The 15346-nt window shown below is 47.3% G+C and overlaps 1 protein-coding gene across 4 annotated transcripts in view; it reads left to right on the top strand.

Moving 5' to 3' along the window:
- The window catches only part of LOC308464327 (opioid-binding protein/cell adhesion molecule homolog), a 775089-nt gene that overhangs the window by 403751 nt on the left and 355992 nt on the right, over positions 1–15346 (top strand). For 2 of the 4 annotated variants that reach the window (XM_080983665.1, XM_080983667.1), the window contains one exon: positions 7678–7762. In XM_080983665.1, the coding sequence (XP_080839791.1) occupies positions 7678–7762 (85 nt within the window). Of the gene's footprint in view, positions 1–6384; positions 7763–15346 lie in introns of those variants that run through there. The other 2 variants (XM_080983664.1, XM_080983666.1) reach the window with 2 other exon arrangements.

Genomic DNA, 15346 nt, shown 5'->3' with positions numbered 1-15346 from the left:
TGAGAAAGCTTGCCTACTTCTTGCGCATGGATAGGGGGGGGGGGGGAGTGGCTGGCCTCTTTGTGTAATTCTGGCTTGCAGCCTGTTGGATAGCACAGTAGTCCTGAATCTTTCTATCCCTGCTGGTAAAGAACCTAAGTCTGCAAGATAGATCCCATTCAGTAGTGCGGCTAGGCAATTTTAGGTTCTAGATTTAATGGTTAAATGTGCATTGCTTTCTTTATTTCAAAACATGGTAGGCCAGCTCTACTGCATTGGGGGCCCCCTCTTGCTCATTATGCAGGGTGGGGCTCTAAGCTTCTGCCACAAAGTTCTTCACCGATGGTGCCACTGACCCCAAGTATTCATCACAAATGTTCATCTTTCTCTGCCTCTGTGTTTTCTCTTTCCTCCCTTAAACTCTGCTGAACTGCAACATACTCTCCAACATTTATCCAATGAAAGTAGGGATGTCCCATTCCATAATGAAAATTTTACTATTTATACCCCACGCATCTTACTGGGTTGCCCCAGCCACTCTGGGGGGCTTCCAACATGTATAAAAAACCCCCAAAATAAAACATTAAACATTAAAAAACCACTTCCCCATACAGGATTGCCTTCAGGCGGCTAGGGGGTTGGATAACTCCATACCATCCAACATTTCTCCAATGAAAATAGGGACATCCTAAGGAAAAGCAGGGCATTCCAGGATCAAATCAGAAACTGGGACAGCTTCTCTAAATGAGGGACGTCCTTGGAAAATAGGAACACTTGGAGGGTCTGCTGCAGTACATAATTGCAAGGTCTTGGTGTGTCCCCCACCTAGCTCTGGGAATGCCTTATTAGATTAAGACCCCTGTGCAGTCTGTTGCTCCCTCTTCTTTAGTAGCCTTGAGTAAAATTATTCCTGGGAAAGAAGGTGGGGAAGCAGAGTGTCTTCATGGACAGAGTCTGGCCATATCAGCTGAATTGTGAGGCTTTCCCCCTTTCCTATTTGTATCCAGTGCTTCCTCCAAACAGGTCAAAGTAGCATGCATGGATGCAATTCAGTTTTGTTCTCACAACCACCTTATGTGATAGCTCAGGCTGATAAGAAAGTGATTTGACACAAGGACACTAAGTGAGATTCAGGGTATGAGCAAATATATGAATCTTGCTCTTTGTAGTCTTAAGGTCCAACCCTTAAGTAAGCCTCACTGTGTCCGGAAGATCTTACTCCCAGTGTGCATAAGTTTTATAGCCATGTAGTTCAATATCCTAGGTATGTGTACTCAGGCCCCATTAAGACTTTAATATTTATTATTGTTGCAATAAAAAACATCCAGGATGAAACATCTTTTAAAGGAAAGTATGTGTTTCAAAGAAATAAATGGCAAAAAAAACCAATAAGGCTAACTTCCAAAAAGCTGTGCACAAGTCTCCATCGAAAACCATGTCTGCAGCACCAGACTGTCTTCATCTTATTGGTCAGATAATTCCCCTTCTCACCCCCTGATCAAATTGACTACTAGAAAGTTCACCTTATCCATCAGGGAGCATTTGTATTAAGATTGCTGGATGGGAATTATTTGCTTCTTAGCTCCTACTGTACACATCAGATTGGTGAGAGCATGGACTACTCCTGCATTTACTTTCCCAAAGTGCATGTAAAATATGATTCTAATCTGTACTGTTGATTGAGAGTGAGCTCAAGGTTAATTAACCCGGCCTCTCTTTTTTTCCTTTTTGGAGTGGGATCTGAACAGATTAAAATAGATTTAACATTCTATAAACCTATATTAAAGTACACCTTTTAGCTGTGGCCAACACATCCATTATGTCAAGTGTGTAGGACACTTTTCTCAGCCCAAATGTTGCAATCCCTTGTGAGGGCAACCTTCCAGGTGCCTATATGCCATATTACCTTGTCATAATGAGGACCGTATACAGATAAAGTCATTCTAATATCAAACTTACTTTTGCTTAACACCAGGCTACACCATGTCTGGAGTGATCAGCTGCAAATGAGGACTGTTCCTTTAATTGCTAGGCAGAAGAGGAAATTCTGGCAGGTGCTGTTTTTCATGCAGGGGGTGAGAAAAGCTGTAACAGAAAGCCAACTTCCCACAGAAAGCCAACTTCCCACAGAAAGCCAGACAAATGGCCCATCTAGCTGAAGGTTTCAGGCAGGAAGCCTTACTAGCCCTACCTGGAGACATCAATGTTGAACCTAGGACCTTCTGCATGCAAAGCAGATGTTCTAACACCAAGCCAAGGCTCAAAATGGAATGGTGTGTATGACCAATGTTGTGTTAAGTGTTGCTAAGCTGGGAGCTGCAACTCTTGCCATGTCTCCCCATTGGCCATGCAGAATGTGGCTGATGGGAATTGTAGTTCACTAACATCTGGATGGCCACAGCTTAGCCACCCTTGCATCGGCATAAAGAAGGAGAGTTTTGTTGGCACAACCATCCCTGCTTTCTCAGGTACAAGTAGAAAGTGTTTTGGGGAAGAGCAAACTTGCCTAGTCAGACCAGCAGTGACTCTCTAGTTATTCAAACAGGAGGCATTGTCCAGTTCTACCTGGAGTTGCTGGGAATTGAATTTGGGGGGGGTCTGCATGCAAACCTGATACTCTTCCACCAAGTTACAAGGGTTTCGTGGCTCCCCTTGCCCCAAACAAAAAACAGGCTCAATTAATAAGAAGCTGCCTTATACAGAGTCAGACCACGGGTCCACCTTGCTCTGTATTGTTTACATCACTGTTTCCCAAACTTGGGTCTCCGGCTGTTTTTGTACTACAATTTCCATCATCCCTAGCTAGCAGGATCAGTGGTCAGGGGTTATGGGAACTGTAGTACAAAAACAGCTGGAGACCCAAGTTTGGAAAACACTGGTCTACACTGATCAGCAGCAGAGGTGGATTTAGGGCATCACAAGCGGTTCCCCTGCACTGGGTGCTGAGCTGATGGAGACTCTGCAAGGCATTGCAACTATGTCATAGTGAATTGAGCAGAGCGGAAGGCGAGAGGTGGGGGTCACCAAATGTTGGCCTTGCATAGGGTGTCGCTGACATTTGAAAGACCAAAACCTACCCCTGCTGGCAACATCTCTCCAGCATTTTAGCCTGGTGTTTTTCAGCCAATAAATGCCAGGGATTGGATTTAGGACTGTCTGCATGAAGAGCAATGGCAGAAACACGCAGCTGGCCATTGCTAAGAGAAGTTTCTCTGGAATCAAGAGACTTTGCCGCAAAGTCACAAATAGTAGCCAAGGGAGCCTAGCTACCTCTCCTCTCCCTCTGCTTTGCTCCTTTTTTGTCTTTCACACATTCTCACAAATTGGGTCTCCAAGGACCCTTCCATTTTTAATGCTCCAAAGCCTCTAGCTGTGTCAGGAAGTTGTGGTAGCTGCACTTATTTTTATTTGTTTATTGCATGCTGCCATGACAATCCCTCCTTTGTAATGGTTTCAGGGTTTGCCATACAAAACAGATGCACAGCAGAGAAATGTACCCCCCGCCTGATATGGGGAGCAGAGGAACCTTATTCTTGGAGCCATTGATATGCATAGTTAATACACCACTTCCAATGGGGCTTTTCAACAACATACTTTAAAAATGCACTGCTCTCTGTGTGTGTTTTGAAGTTTAATGTTGAATAACCCACTCATGTGCCTTCTTTAAACTTTCCTTAGAAGCCCCCCCCCCCCATGACACTCCACAACAGAACCTTGCAGGGCTGTTGTGATTATAAAAGGGTTGAGAAGAACCATGTGCACTGCCCTGAACTCCATGAAAGGGAAAGAGAGATGTAATAAATAAGTACGTACACTGGTTTACTCCCACACTACATGGATACCTATAGCTCAATTCATAGAATGAGATGTAAACAGGTTGCACTAAATTGGAGAGCATCAAACAAATAGGTGGGAGGAGGAACAAGGAAAGACAGAGCTCTATTTTAAAAGTTCTGCTTTTAAAATTGTATTCCCTGATTTTATTATTCTCTTGCATTGAGCAGGAAATTATCTCCGTTGTACTTTTCAGCTGTAAAGTTGTATCCAATGTGAGTCCTATGTGGAGTAGGCCTATTGAAAGGAATGGACTGAACTTAGGCATGTTCATTAACTTCAGCGGGTCTATACTCTGAATAGAACTTAGTTGACTAGTGCCCAACTAAATTTTTATTACTTCAGTGGAATTTTAAAATTCATCATACCATGATTCTAAAACATGGTTCTGTGATTTCAAATTCCATGATTCCATGCATCAAGATGCCAGCCATCTTGCAACAAAGCTGGGTTCCAGTTCGGTCTTCCCCAAAATGCTTCCTATTTGCTCCTAAGCAGGCAGCTCTGGTTTTGCCAGTTTGGCCCTTCTTCTTTGAACTGATGCAAGGCAGGGGTGGCTCACCTGTGGCACTCCAGATACTGCTGAACTACAAGTCCCATCAGCCCCGGTCTGCATGGCCAAATATCGGGAATGAAGGGAGCAATTTCTGGAGGGCCACAGGTTGGCCACCCTCTAGTGCAACGCCAGCCACACACACGCAGCATCCTGTTCTGTTCTCAGCAGTAGAGCCTCTGCATTGCATGCAGAAAGACCCTGGTTCAATGCAGGAATCTCCAGCTAGGGCTTGGAATGTCCCACATCTGAAACCCTAGGCTGCTCCATTTGGGCAAATGGGACACTGCCCCACCAACCTCAGTTTGCCCTCAGCCAGGCCCCAGCTTGCCTCCTCCTTATTTGCAACCTGTGCAAGGGGTGTCACTGCCTTTGTCAGCTTCGTCCTCCTGCATAGTCTCAGTGTTGTCCTTACAGAACCCAGCAGAGAAGAGGAGAGAGGTGAAACTAGAATTAGTTGTCTTCATGCAGTGGCAGCTTGTACATATTGGGACTGGTAGGGTGGAAGACAGGAAGACCAACGGTAGGTGGCACCAAAGCCAATTTTGCTCTGCTTTTGTCCCCATCTTCCTCCCTGCTAAGTTTTGCAAGGGGCTACACTGACTGATGCAAGGGACATGGGTGGTGCTGTGGGTTAAACCACAGAGCCTAGGGCTTGCCAATCAGAAGGTCAGCGGTTCGAATCCCCATGATGGGGTGAGCTCCCGTTGCTCGGTCCCTGCTCCTGCCAACCTAGCAGTTCAAAAGCACCTCAAAGTGCAAGTAGATAAATAGGTACGGCTCCAGTGGGAAGGTAAATGGTGTTTCCATGCACTGCTCTGGCTCGCCAGAAGTGGCTTAGTCATGCTGGCCACATTACCTGGAAGCTGTACGCCAGCTCCTTTGGCCAATAAAGCAAGATGAGCGCCACGACCCCAGAGTCATCCGCGACTGGACCTGATGGTCAGGGGTCTCTTTACCTTTACACTGACTGAGAGGAAGGAAGAATAAGCTAGCCCTCTGAAAAGGCAAGGCGAGACAACCTGCTCAGATGGCAGGGTCTGCCAGGGCAGCAGATCCCAGTGCCAGTCTTTCTCTCCCTCACATTCTTGATGTAAATCTTTCCAGACCACTTCTTCGCTGGTGGAGAAGGGGGTGCTATTTTGGGGTCTACCTTTGGTGCCAAAATGTCTTGGGTCAGTCCTGATTGTAAGAAAACAGGCAGTCAGGAGTAGTGGCGGTTGGCTGAGGTTGATGAAGCAGTGCATCATCTGCCTTAACAGACCAGCCTCCATTGGCTCTGCCCGTCCTTCACCCTTGCATCACCTTCTGTTTGGGCACCCTGCCTCCCATCCCACCAGCAGTACCAGCCAAGCCATATCTCAGTGGTAGAGCCTTGCATGCAGAAGGGCCCAGGATCAATCTCTGGCACCTCCTAGTAGTGCTGGGCAAGTTCCCTGCTTCAGCCCTGGAGAACTGCTGCCAGTCAGTGTAGACAATGCCAGGGAAGATAGGCCAATGGCCTGGCTCAGTATAAGGTGGCTTCTGTTTCCAAATGGGGCGCCTGCCAGTCAGAGCAGGCAATGCTGAGCTAGGTGGACCAAGGGTCTGGCTGAGTAGAGATAACTTCCTACACCTCTCCTAGTCTGATGCAGAGTCTTGTGTGACCCCAGGTCTGCCTCCCTGAATTTTTGTTTTAAGCTAGCCAATCCCAATAGTGTCTCTGGGTTTCCCATTCTGTCTCCCAGCCTCCTGACTCCTGGAAGCGGTGTGTGTGTATTGCTATTGCTGCTGCTACTGCATGTCCCAGCTTGGTGCATGTTGCCGGTGCTGCAGCACTGAGCGCGATGGCAGCAGCACAGCCGTGGGGGTGGGGGGACCCCGCTTTGCCCAAGCCTGGCTTATGCCTACTCCCCGTCCTCGGCAGCCGGACCCAGAGCTCTGGCTCCGGGAGGGTTAAGAAAAAAGCGGGGCGAACTCCTCGCTTTCTCTACCCCCCCTCCTCTCCGCCCAACCCCGCCAGCCCCGCGGCCGCTCCGCTGTCCTCCGCTCCGCCGCCGAGATTAATGCGCGGCTCCTGCCCCACCGTGCAGCGTGTGGCTGTGCCGGGGAGCCCCGAGTGTTGGTCAGTCGCTGCCATGACAACCCTCGGATGTCGGCGGGCGCGCGCGAGAGGGATTCAGAGGAGATGCTCCCGGCGAGGAGGAAGAGCGGAGCGGGGATGCTGAAACTGGCGGCGGCGGTGGCGAAGAAGAAGAAGAAGCAGGAGGAGGAGGAGAGAAAATCGGCGGCGGCGAGAGCAGGAGGAATAGCAGCTGCCAACGGTTCCCGCTCGCTGCTCCTGCCAGCCCGCGTCCTTTAAAGTGCTGGAGAGAGGCAGCCGAGCCTGGTCCGAGGGGTTCCTCTCTGACTATCTGTCTCTCTGCCGCTCTACCTGGAGCTCGCTCGGGTGGAAACGGAGAGAAGCGAGCGAAAGCTTGCCCTTTGCAGAGCCTGCCAGGCAGTGGGAGCGGGCTGGGTCCACCCAAACCCTTGCCTTGCGAACCTTCCTTGGACTTTGGAGAGCTCTGTCTTGACGCAAAGGAAGTTTGGAGTGACATTCTGTGTGTGCGGATTGTAATTTATATAGGATCGTTGGAGAAGGCTTTCTTGCAGCGCCCAACTTGCCCCTCTCCCTATCCTTGGGTCCCCCCCTTCTCTCGGTCCTCCCTTCCTATTTCCTGCCCAAGAGAGCGGGTGGAAGAGAGAGGGGGAGAGAGTTGCATTGCCCTCCCTTCTTGGGTTATAAACTTTTGATGCCGGATCTGCGCAGCGCCTGCCCGACGGAATCTTAAGGTGGCATCAGGGAAAAAAGAAGGAAAAACAGGCGGGGAAGAAGAGCCGTGACCTTCCTTCTTTCCTTCCTCTCTCTCTCTCTCTCTCTCTCTCTCTCTCTCTCTCTCTCTCTCTCTCGTCTCTGAGCTCAGCCCCGTGCCAGCCGCCTCCTCCTCTTCCTCCTCCTCCTCCTCCTCTTCTGCTCCCCTCAACCTCCTGCGCCCGGCACCCAAGAAACACTGGGGACCACTTTCTAGATGCTGTTTGGGAGCTTTGGATCTCCGGTTTCGGATTGCCTCTGGGGACTTTGCTAATCCGTCCGTCAGGCGTCCCCTTCTCCGTCTCTCTTCTCTGCCTTCCACCCCCAAAGAGCCTCTTCAGTTCATCTCTTTCCCACTACCACCGTTGCCTATCTTTGCCTTGAGGAAAGCCCAGGATGGGGGTCGGTGGGTGCTTAGTCCTGCCCTGGCGGTGCTTGGTCGTCCTGTCTCTCAGGCTCCTCTTCCTTGTGCCCGCAGGAGTGCCAGTGCGCAGCGGAGATGCCACCTTCCCCAAGGCGATGGACAACGTGACCGTCAAGCAAGGAGAGAGCGCCACCCTCAGGTAGGAGCAGATGCTGGGTAGCTTTTTTGTGTGTGTGGCGTGGCTTCTTATTTATTGCCCGAGGGCATTTTGCTTCTTTTATGATGGAGCTGGAGAAGGTGCCTGGTGTCTGGGAGGAGAGCTTGGACGGTGTTGGTGGGGAGGGAAAGGGTAGCTTCAGGCTGGCACCAGCCCTTTCTTGAAGCAAGGTTGTTGTGTGATGATGTGGTGTCTGGGAATGGCGCTGTGCACGAGAACCCTGAAATCCTGCTGCTTCCCCGAGCTTGGGGGCATATCAGACTGCTGGGATAAAGGTGGAGGAGGGATGCTGGCGATGTTGTGAAAAAGCCATTCAGAGGATGGCTGGCTGGCTGGCTGGCTGGCTGTGGCGGGATCTGCAGCAGAATGTTGTGGACACGTTTGACTGTTCATTATCAGCAGTGGAATGTGGCAGGGAAGGGTGGTGGAGATGAGAAATGGATGCCCACTTCTTCTTTTTTAAGGACTTGCATGCCAAGCAGTTCAGTTGGTCGTGTTTTGTGGCTGGTGCCAGGGTGTGGGCTCGTTGGAGAATGCAGGTGCCAGACAGTTGGTGAGGTTGAAGTGTCAGACAGAGTGAGCTTTACACAGCCCCAGGGACATTGGTTTTGTTTTGAAAGTGGTTTAGTGCAAGAAGGAGCAGGTGAGGCAAGAGGAGATGTGCTGTGCATGTGTTCTGGTGTGGGGCACGCTGGAGGTTTGCATTTCGTGGCACTCCCCCTCCCTATAGATCTAGCTGGTTTCCAGGGCCCTGATGTCTCTCTCCCACCCCCTGTGCAACCGTTTTATAGTCTCTGCACGAATCTGTTAATATCAAATCAATCTTTTACCCCTGGGGCACCTCCTATGAATTCACATGGACTGCTTTTGTTTTGTTTTTTTGTTCTACCTTGCACTGCTTAGCCCTGTGAGAAATTCAGGTGGTTTATATACAGATGGCCCACTTCTCTGCCAACCCTCTCTCTTCAGTTCCTGACTGAGTTTTACAGGCGCAAGCATTGCCTCTAGAAGCAGGGTGGTGGTGGTGAGATTTTGGATGTCTGAAGCATAGTGGAGAAAGGCAGGCAGCCTCGAGTGGTGGGTACACTTGACTCACCTTTTAATTTTGAACAAAAGGAGGGGGTTGTCCAGAGATACATCTTCAGCATCATGACATTTGAAGTACCCATCTCGGTTGTATGGCTTAAATGCTACCTAGCTTGATTGGTCAGTGAGGCAAACCACGCCCGGGAATGCAGAACTGGGCCAAGCAGAAGATTCTGTGTATGTGTGTGCCTCCCCCAGGATTTAAATACTCTGTTTAGTCTGTAATAATAGTAATAATTTGCTTCAGCCATCTGAAACTGTTTTTACTAACCCATTATTTGAATTCTACAAGCATATGCCTGTACACATATGCCTTTTGTTTTTTGCAATAAGCTGTGTTTATAATTGTGAAAGTAACAGAAAGGGATGTGTTTTAAGGATGGTGCTTAATTTCTAAAACGATAGCTGCTGTGATTCATACCTTTATAAATATCAAGCTCTCCAACCTATTGCTTGCTACAAATCAGTCACTCAGGTATCATCAGTGGGTCAACTGCTTTACAGAGTATAAGAGGACCTGGAAGCCCCTCAACGCTAATCTTGGACACATAGCTTCTGTTTGCTGTATATGCACATTGAGTGATTTGCACTCTGAGTATGCTCTGTGGCACCCTTTACCATTACTTCATGAACTCCAGGCCTGGTTTTGACAGCAGGGTCATTTGCAGTTCCACCATCAATCTCTCCATCTGCCAGAGTATTAAGTACTTGAAGCTGGAATTACGACATTTCAGGAAAGTTTTAGACAAGCCAGAAAACAGAGTTGAAACAGCATTTTACTTGTGCAGACCACATCACCCTGGGGCATCTGACTGGACTTGTGAAGAGCACATGAGCATCATTCTATGATCAACTCACTGGGGGAGGAGGGAATATGTGGTCTCAAAAGTATTGCTTGACTAAAAAGCCCATCATCCCTGACCAACAGCTATGGTGGCTGGGGTTGATGGGAGATGGAGCCCAATGGCACCTAGTGGGCTACAGGTTCTCCATCACAGAGCTAAATGAGCTAATAGGGTCACTCACAGAAAAGATCTGCCAGTAGTTACAATCCTATGTATGTCTGTTTGGAAGTAAGATTAAGACCCATTGAGTACAATTGACCTTGCTCCCAGGTACATTCATATGGGATTGCATCCATAGGGGCATCTCTGCACAGCTGAATTAAACTGGAATAACAGCAGCATTTTTTTCTTCTGTAAGGAACCCTGCAAACTGTAATTCATTAAAAGAAAGGGGCTGAGAATGACTGACACTTGGCTCATCCATGCTTCCTCCATTCATTTTCCAGAGCCATTCTCCTCCAGATCACCAGCTTCCCACACTTTCTCCTCCTTCAATCCATATTTTCTCATGCTCCTCTCTTTTTCAGAGTATAGCTGCTATGAAAACAAAAACAAAAAACCAAGCTAGATTGAGGGAAGGAGAAGTGTGGTAAGACAGCGATTTGGAGAAGAAGAACATATTGTGGACAATGGAGAATTAATGGAGGTTCAGGAAGCTTGTGACCCACATGAAACAACAGTATACGTGTGCCCTATGTCTCTTTGGCACTTTTAGAAAACTACAGCTCCCAGGATTCTAAGAGCAGCCAAGGATGGTAAAAGTAGGATGAAGCCAATCGAAGGGCTTCTCCAGAGAACCTGTTTATTCATCATTCAGCCTGCTTTTTTCTTGCACAAAGCTTACATGGAGGGAGGTTAGACTATGTCCAGTCTTTGCTTGAGCATTTGTTCACATTGCAGCAATGAGCACAATTAGTTCATAATTTTCGGTACATTTCCTTATCATTTGCCTAACCAGAAAAGTCATTTAAAAGAGCAGATTTGTTGTGCTAGGACGACAGAGCCCTTTAACCCATTTTAATTGCACACACCTGAATTTCCAACATGTGCTTGGACCCCTTCTTCAAAACAGTGACAGCCTGAAGGCACCCTAAGTTGGCAGTGCAGAAGGCTCCCAGTGAAATTCTCCTGCTGCAGATGACATGCAGTTTGGAGAAGGCCATTTCAGGTTCTGAGAATGGATGTGAATGGGCAGAACCAAGAACAGCAGGGCTCTGCCTCGGGAAGGAACGAGTGTCGTCGGAGGCCTCCTGCACTCTCAATGGGCCATTTGTTGGCCCTCCCAGCTGCTTGGTAGTCATTTATCTCCCCATTTTGCTGGGACAGAGGAGAGACTCATTGGGGCAGGCAGACAAATCACACACAGCCATTCATGTAGGAGCCATCGTATCCTCTGACCTTTCCAAAAGTACGGTACTAAGCATTCCCTGCTCTTTGCTGCTTGGAAGAAGGCAATTAAACTGAGAATCTGGAAGGGAGAGGGAGAAAGAGAGAGAAAGAAAGAGGTGCATCACGCTCCAGATAAAGAGGGTATATGTGGATTTTAGAGCTGCCACTGGAACACAGATTCCTGGTTCTGAAATAACAGTTTTGTTCATTGATTTTGCAGTTGTGTAGCGAGCAGCCATTAACAAGCTTCCCACTTAGGCTGGAGACGGATTATATGGTGTGTGTTTTTTCTCTCTCTCCCAGAGAAAGACAGAAAGAAAGCTAAAGGGTTTTTGGAATAAATAAATAAATAAATAAATAAATAAATAAAAAAGAAGGAACACTGTTTGTAATGACTACATACACACACACCCCATTCCCCCCCACTTTCAGTTTTGCAAAACAAAACATTGCAAAATGCTTTCATTTTGGTCCAAAGAAATCATAGGATAAATATATACAATAGACAACCGCATACCAGGGGCTTTAGTGGTGACCATTGGACCCGGTGGGGCAGTCAACAGACTCACTGGAGGCAGTTCTGATTTGTTTTGGTTTTCTCCCCATCCTTTCCCCTTGCAAATATAGGACTTGTCCACACTTCTGCTTGTCCATGCCTAGAAAGCATGGGGCCGAGCCATTTTCTATTAGTCTCATGCTTTCTAGGCATGGGTCTGAGAGGTTTTGCTTTTGCATCACCACTTTCCCCCCAGAAAACCCACTCTTTAGCACTAAATCATAGCAAACATCAATCCAGAGGAATCCCAATTTATATTTGCTGTGATTCAGTGCGGGGGGGGGGAGTGGCGGGGCAAGAGGAAGTGTGGATGAACCTATATTGTAGATGCTCAAACAATGCAGTAGTACAACTGCTTGGCATCTAACTGAACTCAACCCTGTAAGGTAGGTGAGGCTAAAAGACTCCTCCTCCTACTGTCCCAGCTCCCTCCAGACACAGATGAAGGGTGGATTTTCTGGCCATAGTGATGCTTGTGATTGGCTGTGCTGCCTACAGCTGTGATTGACTAGCAGAGGAGAAAGGGGGGGTGAGGCTCTAGGGAGTCTCTGAATGGTAGGCAATTAATATAACTGAAAGGGTTGATAATCCTGCTGGGCCATCAATTTGGATTTGGGGGTGAAGAGAAAATTCTGGTGGGGCTTTCCCCCCACATTGCTCTTGTGATCAGCCTCCTCTGCCCACATAGGGAGAAAAGCCTCTCTCAAACTACTTTCTTGATAACTATAAATAGTCTCCAGCTTTACTCAGATGCTTATCATACTGTGTGCAGTTAACTCAGTTCCTCTGGCTTCGGTCTGCTCCTCTTTCCAGATCTCAAGGATGGCAAAAGGTCACAGTATTACCCAATGTTGCATGGGTTGTTTGCTTGTTTTTTTCCACTCACTTTCAATTTTCTACAGAATCAAGTTGCATTCTTGAAACAATGTTTTGGGTTGTGCAAAACTCCCTTGGCCACATAGCTCAGATCACACAGCAGCTGTTTAAAGGGATTCCTTCTCAATGCATATCTATGGCAACTGCTGGCTTGCTCTTTGTGTATCTGAAGATGCTGACTCTGATAGCTGCCATACTCAGCACTGCCTGGGGTACCAAGCCGCTCCACTATCTGCTCAACAGCTGGAAAAGATATATATCATACAATCTGTTCTCATGGCATGAACAAAGGCTGATTTGCAGATCCTAGCATACAAATGTGTTGTATTAGGGCCAAACTAGATGTCACGGTAAATACATCTTTGCATTTAACTGTTGGTGTATTGTGAACAATGGGTTAAATTACACAGGACATGGTCTCATGTCTTGAGGAGCAACCCCAAGTGTCTGGATGTTCTGAGATAAGGGTGCCAGGTGCAAAGTTGAGACTTGCTGAATCATTCACCCTCCTATTGGTCCCGGGAATATGCCTACATGTATGATACTTTCTAGGGCATTGCATTCATTAAGTCCACATCTTGCCCTGTTGCATGTCCTGATGCTATCCTTGAAGTAGAATTGTAAATAATGGTACCATATAAGGTTTCAATTTACTGAGCATGCTCAGAAGGAATGAGGTCGGTAACTGGAGGTGAATTCTAATCCTGCAATAAAATTCTAGCAGACCATGAGGAAGCTCCTTTTGTCTAAACTGGTATCTAGTACGCATGCTTCCCACTGTAGTAACTTTAGAGCTATCACAGGGTTAAGTGCCTTATAAGGAAATGGGGTAAGAGGAATTGAGTACTTTGATTGGATAGGAAATTTACGCAGCAGCGTTAGCTAGCATGGCCATAGTAATAAGAGATCTCTCGGTACACATGTCTTTTTAGTTCAAAGGCCATAAGAACTTTATATAGTAGATAGTAGTGTTTAGTTTTGTCTTGTGTCTAGAAACAATTAACACTTTGATATTTTGAGCTGTGTGGGAGAGGAGGTTTCCTCTTAACTAGGGACTCTGAAAGATGCTAGCTGCTGGGAGCAGAAAATCTCTCAAGACTCAGCCAGGGCTCTGCATACAGTGGTACCTCGGGTTAAGTACTTAATTAGTTCCATATGTCCGTTCTTAACCTGAAACTGTTCTTAACCTGAAGCACCACTTTAGCTAATGGGGCCTCCCACTGCTGCCACACCACCAGAGCACGATTTCTGTTCTCATCCTGAAGCAAGGTTCTTAACCCGAGGTACTATTTCTGGGTTAGCAGAGTCTGTAACCTGAAGTCATGGGCGTTAACATGCAGTTGTTTTGGGTTTTTTTGTTTTTGTTTTAAATGCAAATTGTATCATTTTTCCATGGTGGTTGTAGTGGGGGTGGTGGGTACTGCAAATTCACAGCATCAGAGTAGGCATGGAGAGAGCATTTAACCCTTTAGTCCAATAATAATAATAATAATAATAATAATAATAATAATAATAATAATAATAATTTATACCCCGCCCATCTGGCTGGGTTTCCCCAGCCACTTTGGGCAGCTTCCAACAAAATATTAAAATACAATAGTCCTTCAGATATCATGATCCTGAGGAAAAATCCCTCTTCTGAAGCTGCCATTTTCACTTCCTGATACAACATGAAAGTTCAAAATGGGCTACAAATTCTGTCAAAAAAACCCAGGCATCCCAAAGTTAAACAAATGAAAGGGAGTGCCCAGGATTCTCAGCTTCTGGTTTCAGCCCTGCCCTGTAGGCAGTCTGTAGCCACCAGCAAGGACAGATTTCCTGACCTGGGAGGTTTTATAAGGGTGAGAGAGCATTGCCTTTTCTATCCTATGGTCTCTTCCTCAGCTGGTGTCCCTGCAGTTCCCCCCTTTTTACTACAGCTGAGTGGTGACATGCAAGCAGAACCTCTTTAAACAGTACCTTTAAACAGCAACTTGATTTTCAGACATCAGTGAGAGACATTGCTGATCTTTGCGCTCTGAGAAACTTCACTTGTTGGTTTCTGAAGGCCAAGCAAAGGCACAAAAGCAAGCCTAGCCAGTTTTTCATCTACTCAGTTGGCAACCTTATGGCTTACAATGTTCAAGTCACCAGTTCAAGGCTTTGAGACTCTTGACAGGTGGGGATAACTTTCAGAACATAAGAAAAGCTTTTTTGGATCAGGCCAAAGGGCATCTGATCCAGCATCCTCTTCTCACCGGGTATAAGGAGTGGAGGGGGCTTCAGCTCCCCCAATATTTTTTGGTCAGGGGCAGCATCCCTCATATTTAGGGGGAGCCACCCCCCACAGCTACCAGGTAACCTCCATGCACCCCAGCCTCTGCCCGGCAGCCCAGGAGCCAGGCAGGGGTTTGGGATGAGCAAGCGCAGAGATTGCCCTCTGAGCATCCTGCCCCTGCCCGGCACACACTGGACGGCATCACATGACACCTTACATGGCACGTCATGTGACGTATCACATGACCACACCCCCTCAATGTGGGGGGCAAGTTGGCGTCTTGGTTCTCACAGTTACCAACTGGATGCCCATGGGAATTCCTCCCACAAACAGAACCTGAGTGCAAACAGCTGTCCCCCCCAACTATAATTCTCAACAAATGCTATTTAGGTGCATCCGACACTGGAGGTAGAAGCTATCCATCTTGGCTAGTTGCCATTGATAGCCTTATCCTACATGAATTTGTATTGTCCTCTTTTAAAGCCATCGAAGTTGGTGGCCATCACTACCTGTCAATGGAGCAATTTTCATAGTTTAACCATGATTTCTTTTCTCTG

The sequence above is a fragment of the Podarcis pityusensis genome, assembly GCF_964106645.2.
Source record: "Podarcis pityusensis genome assembly, chromosome: 15".
NCBI classification, from domain to species: domain Eukaryota; kingdom Metazoa; phylum Chordata; class Lepidosauria; order Squamata; family Lacertidae; genus Podarcis; species Podarcis pityusensis.
Note: the sequence above shows the minus strand (reverse complement) of the source record. Positions and strands in the feature narration are given on the sequence as shown.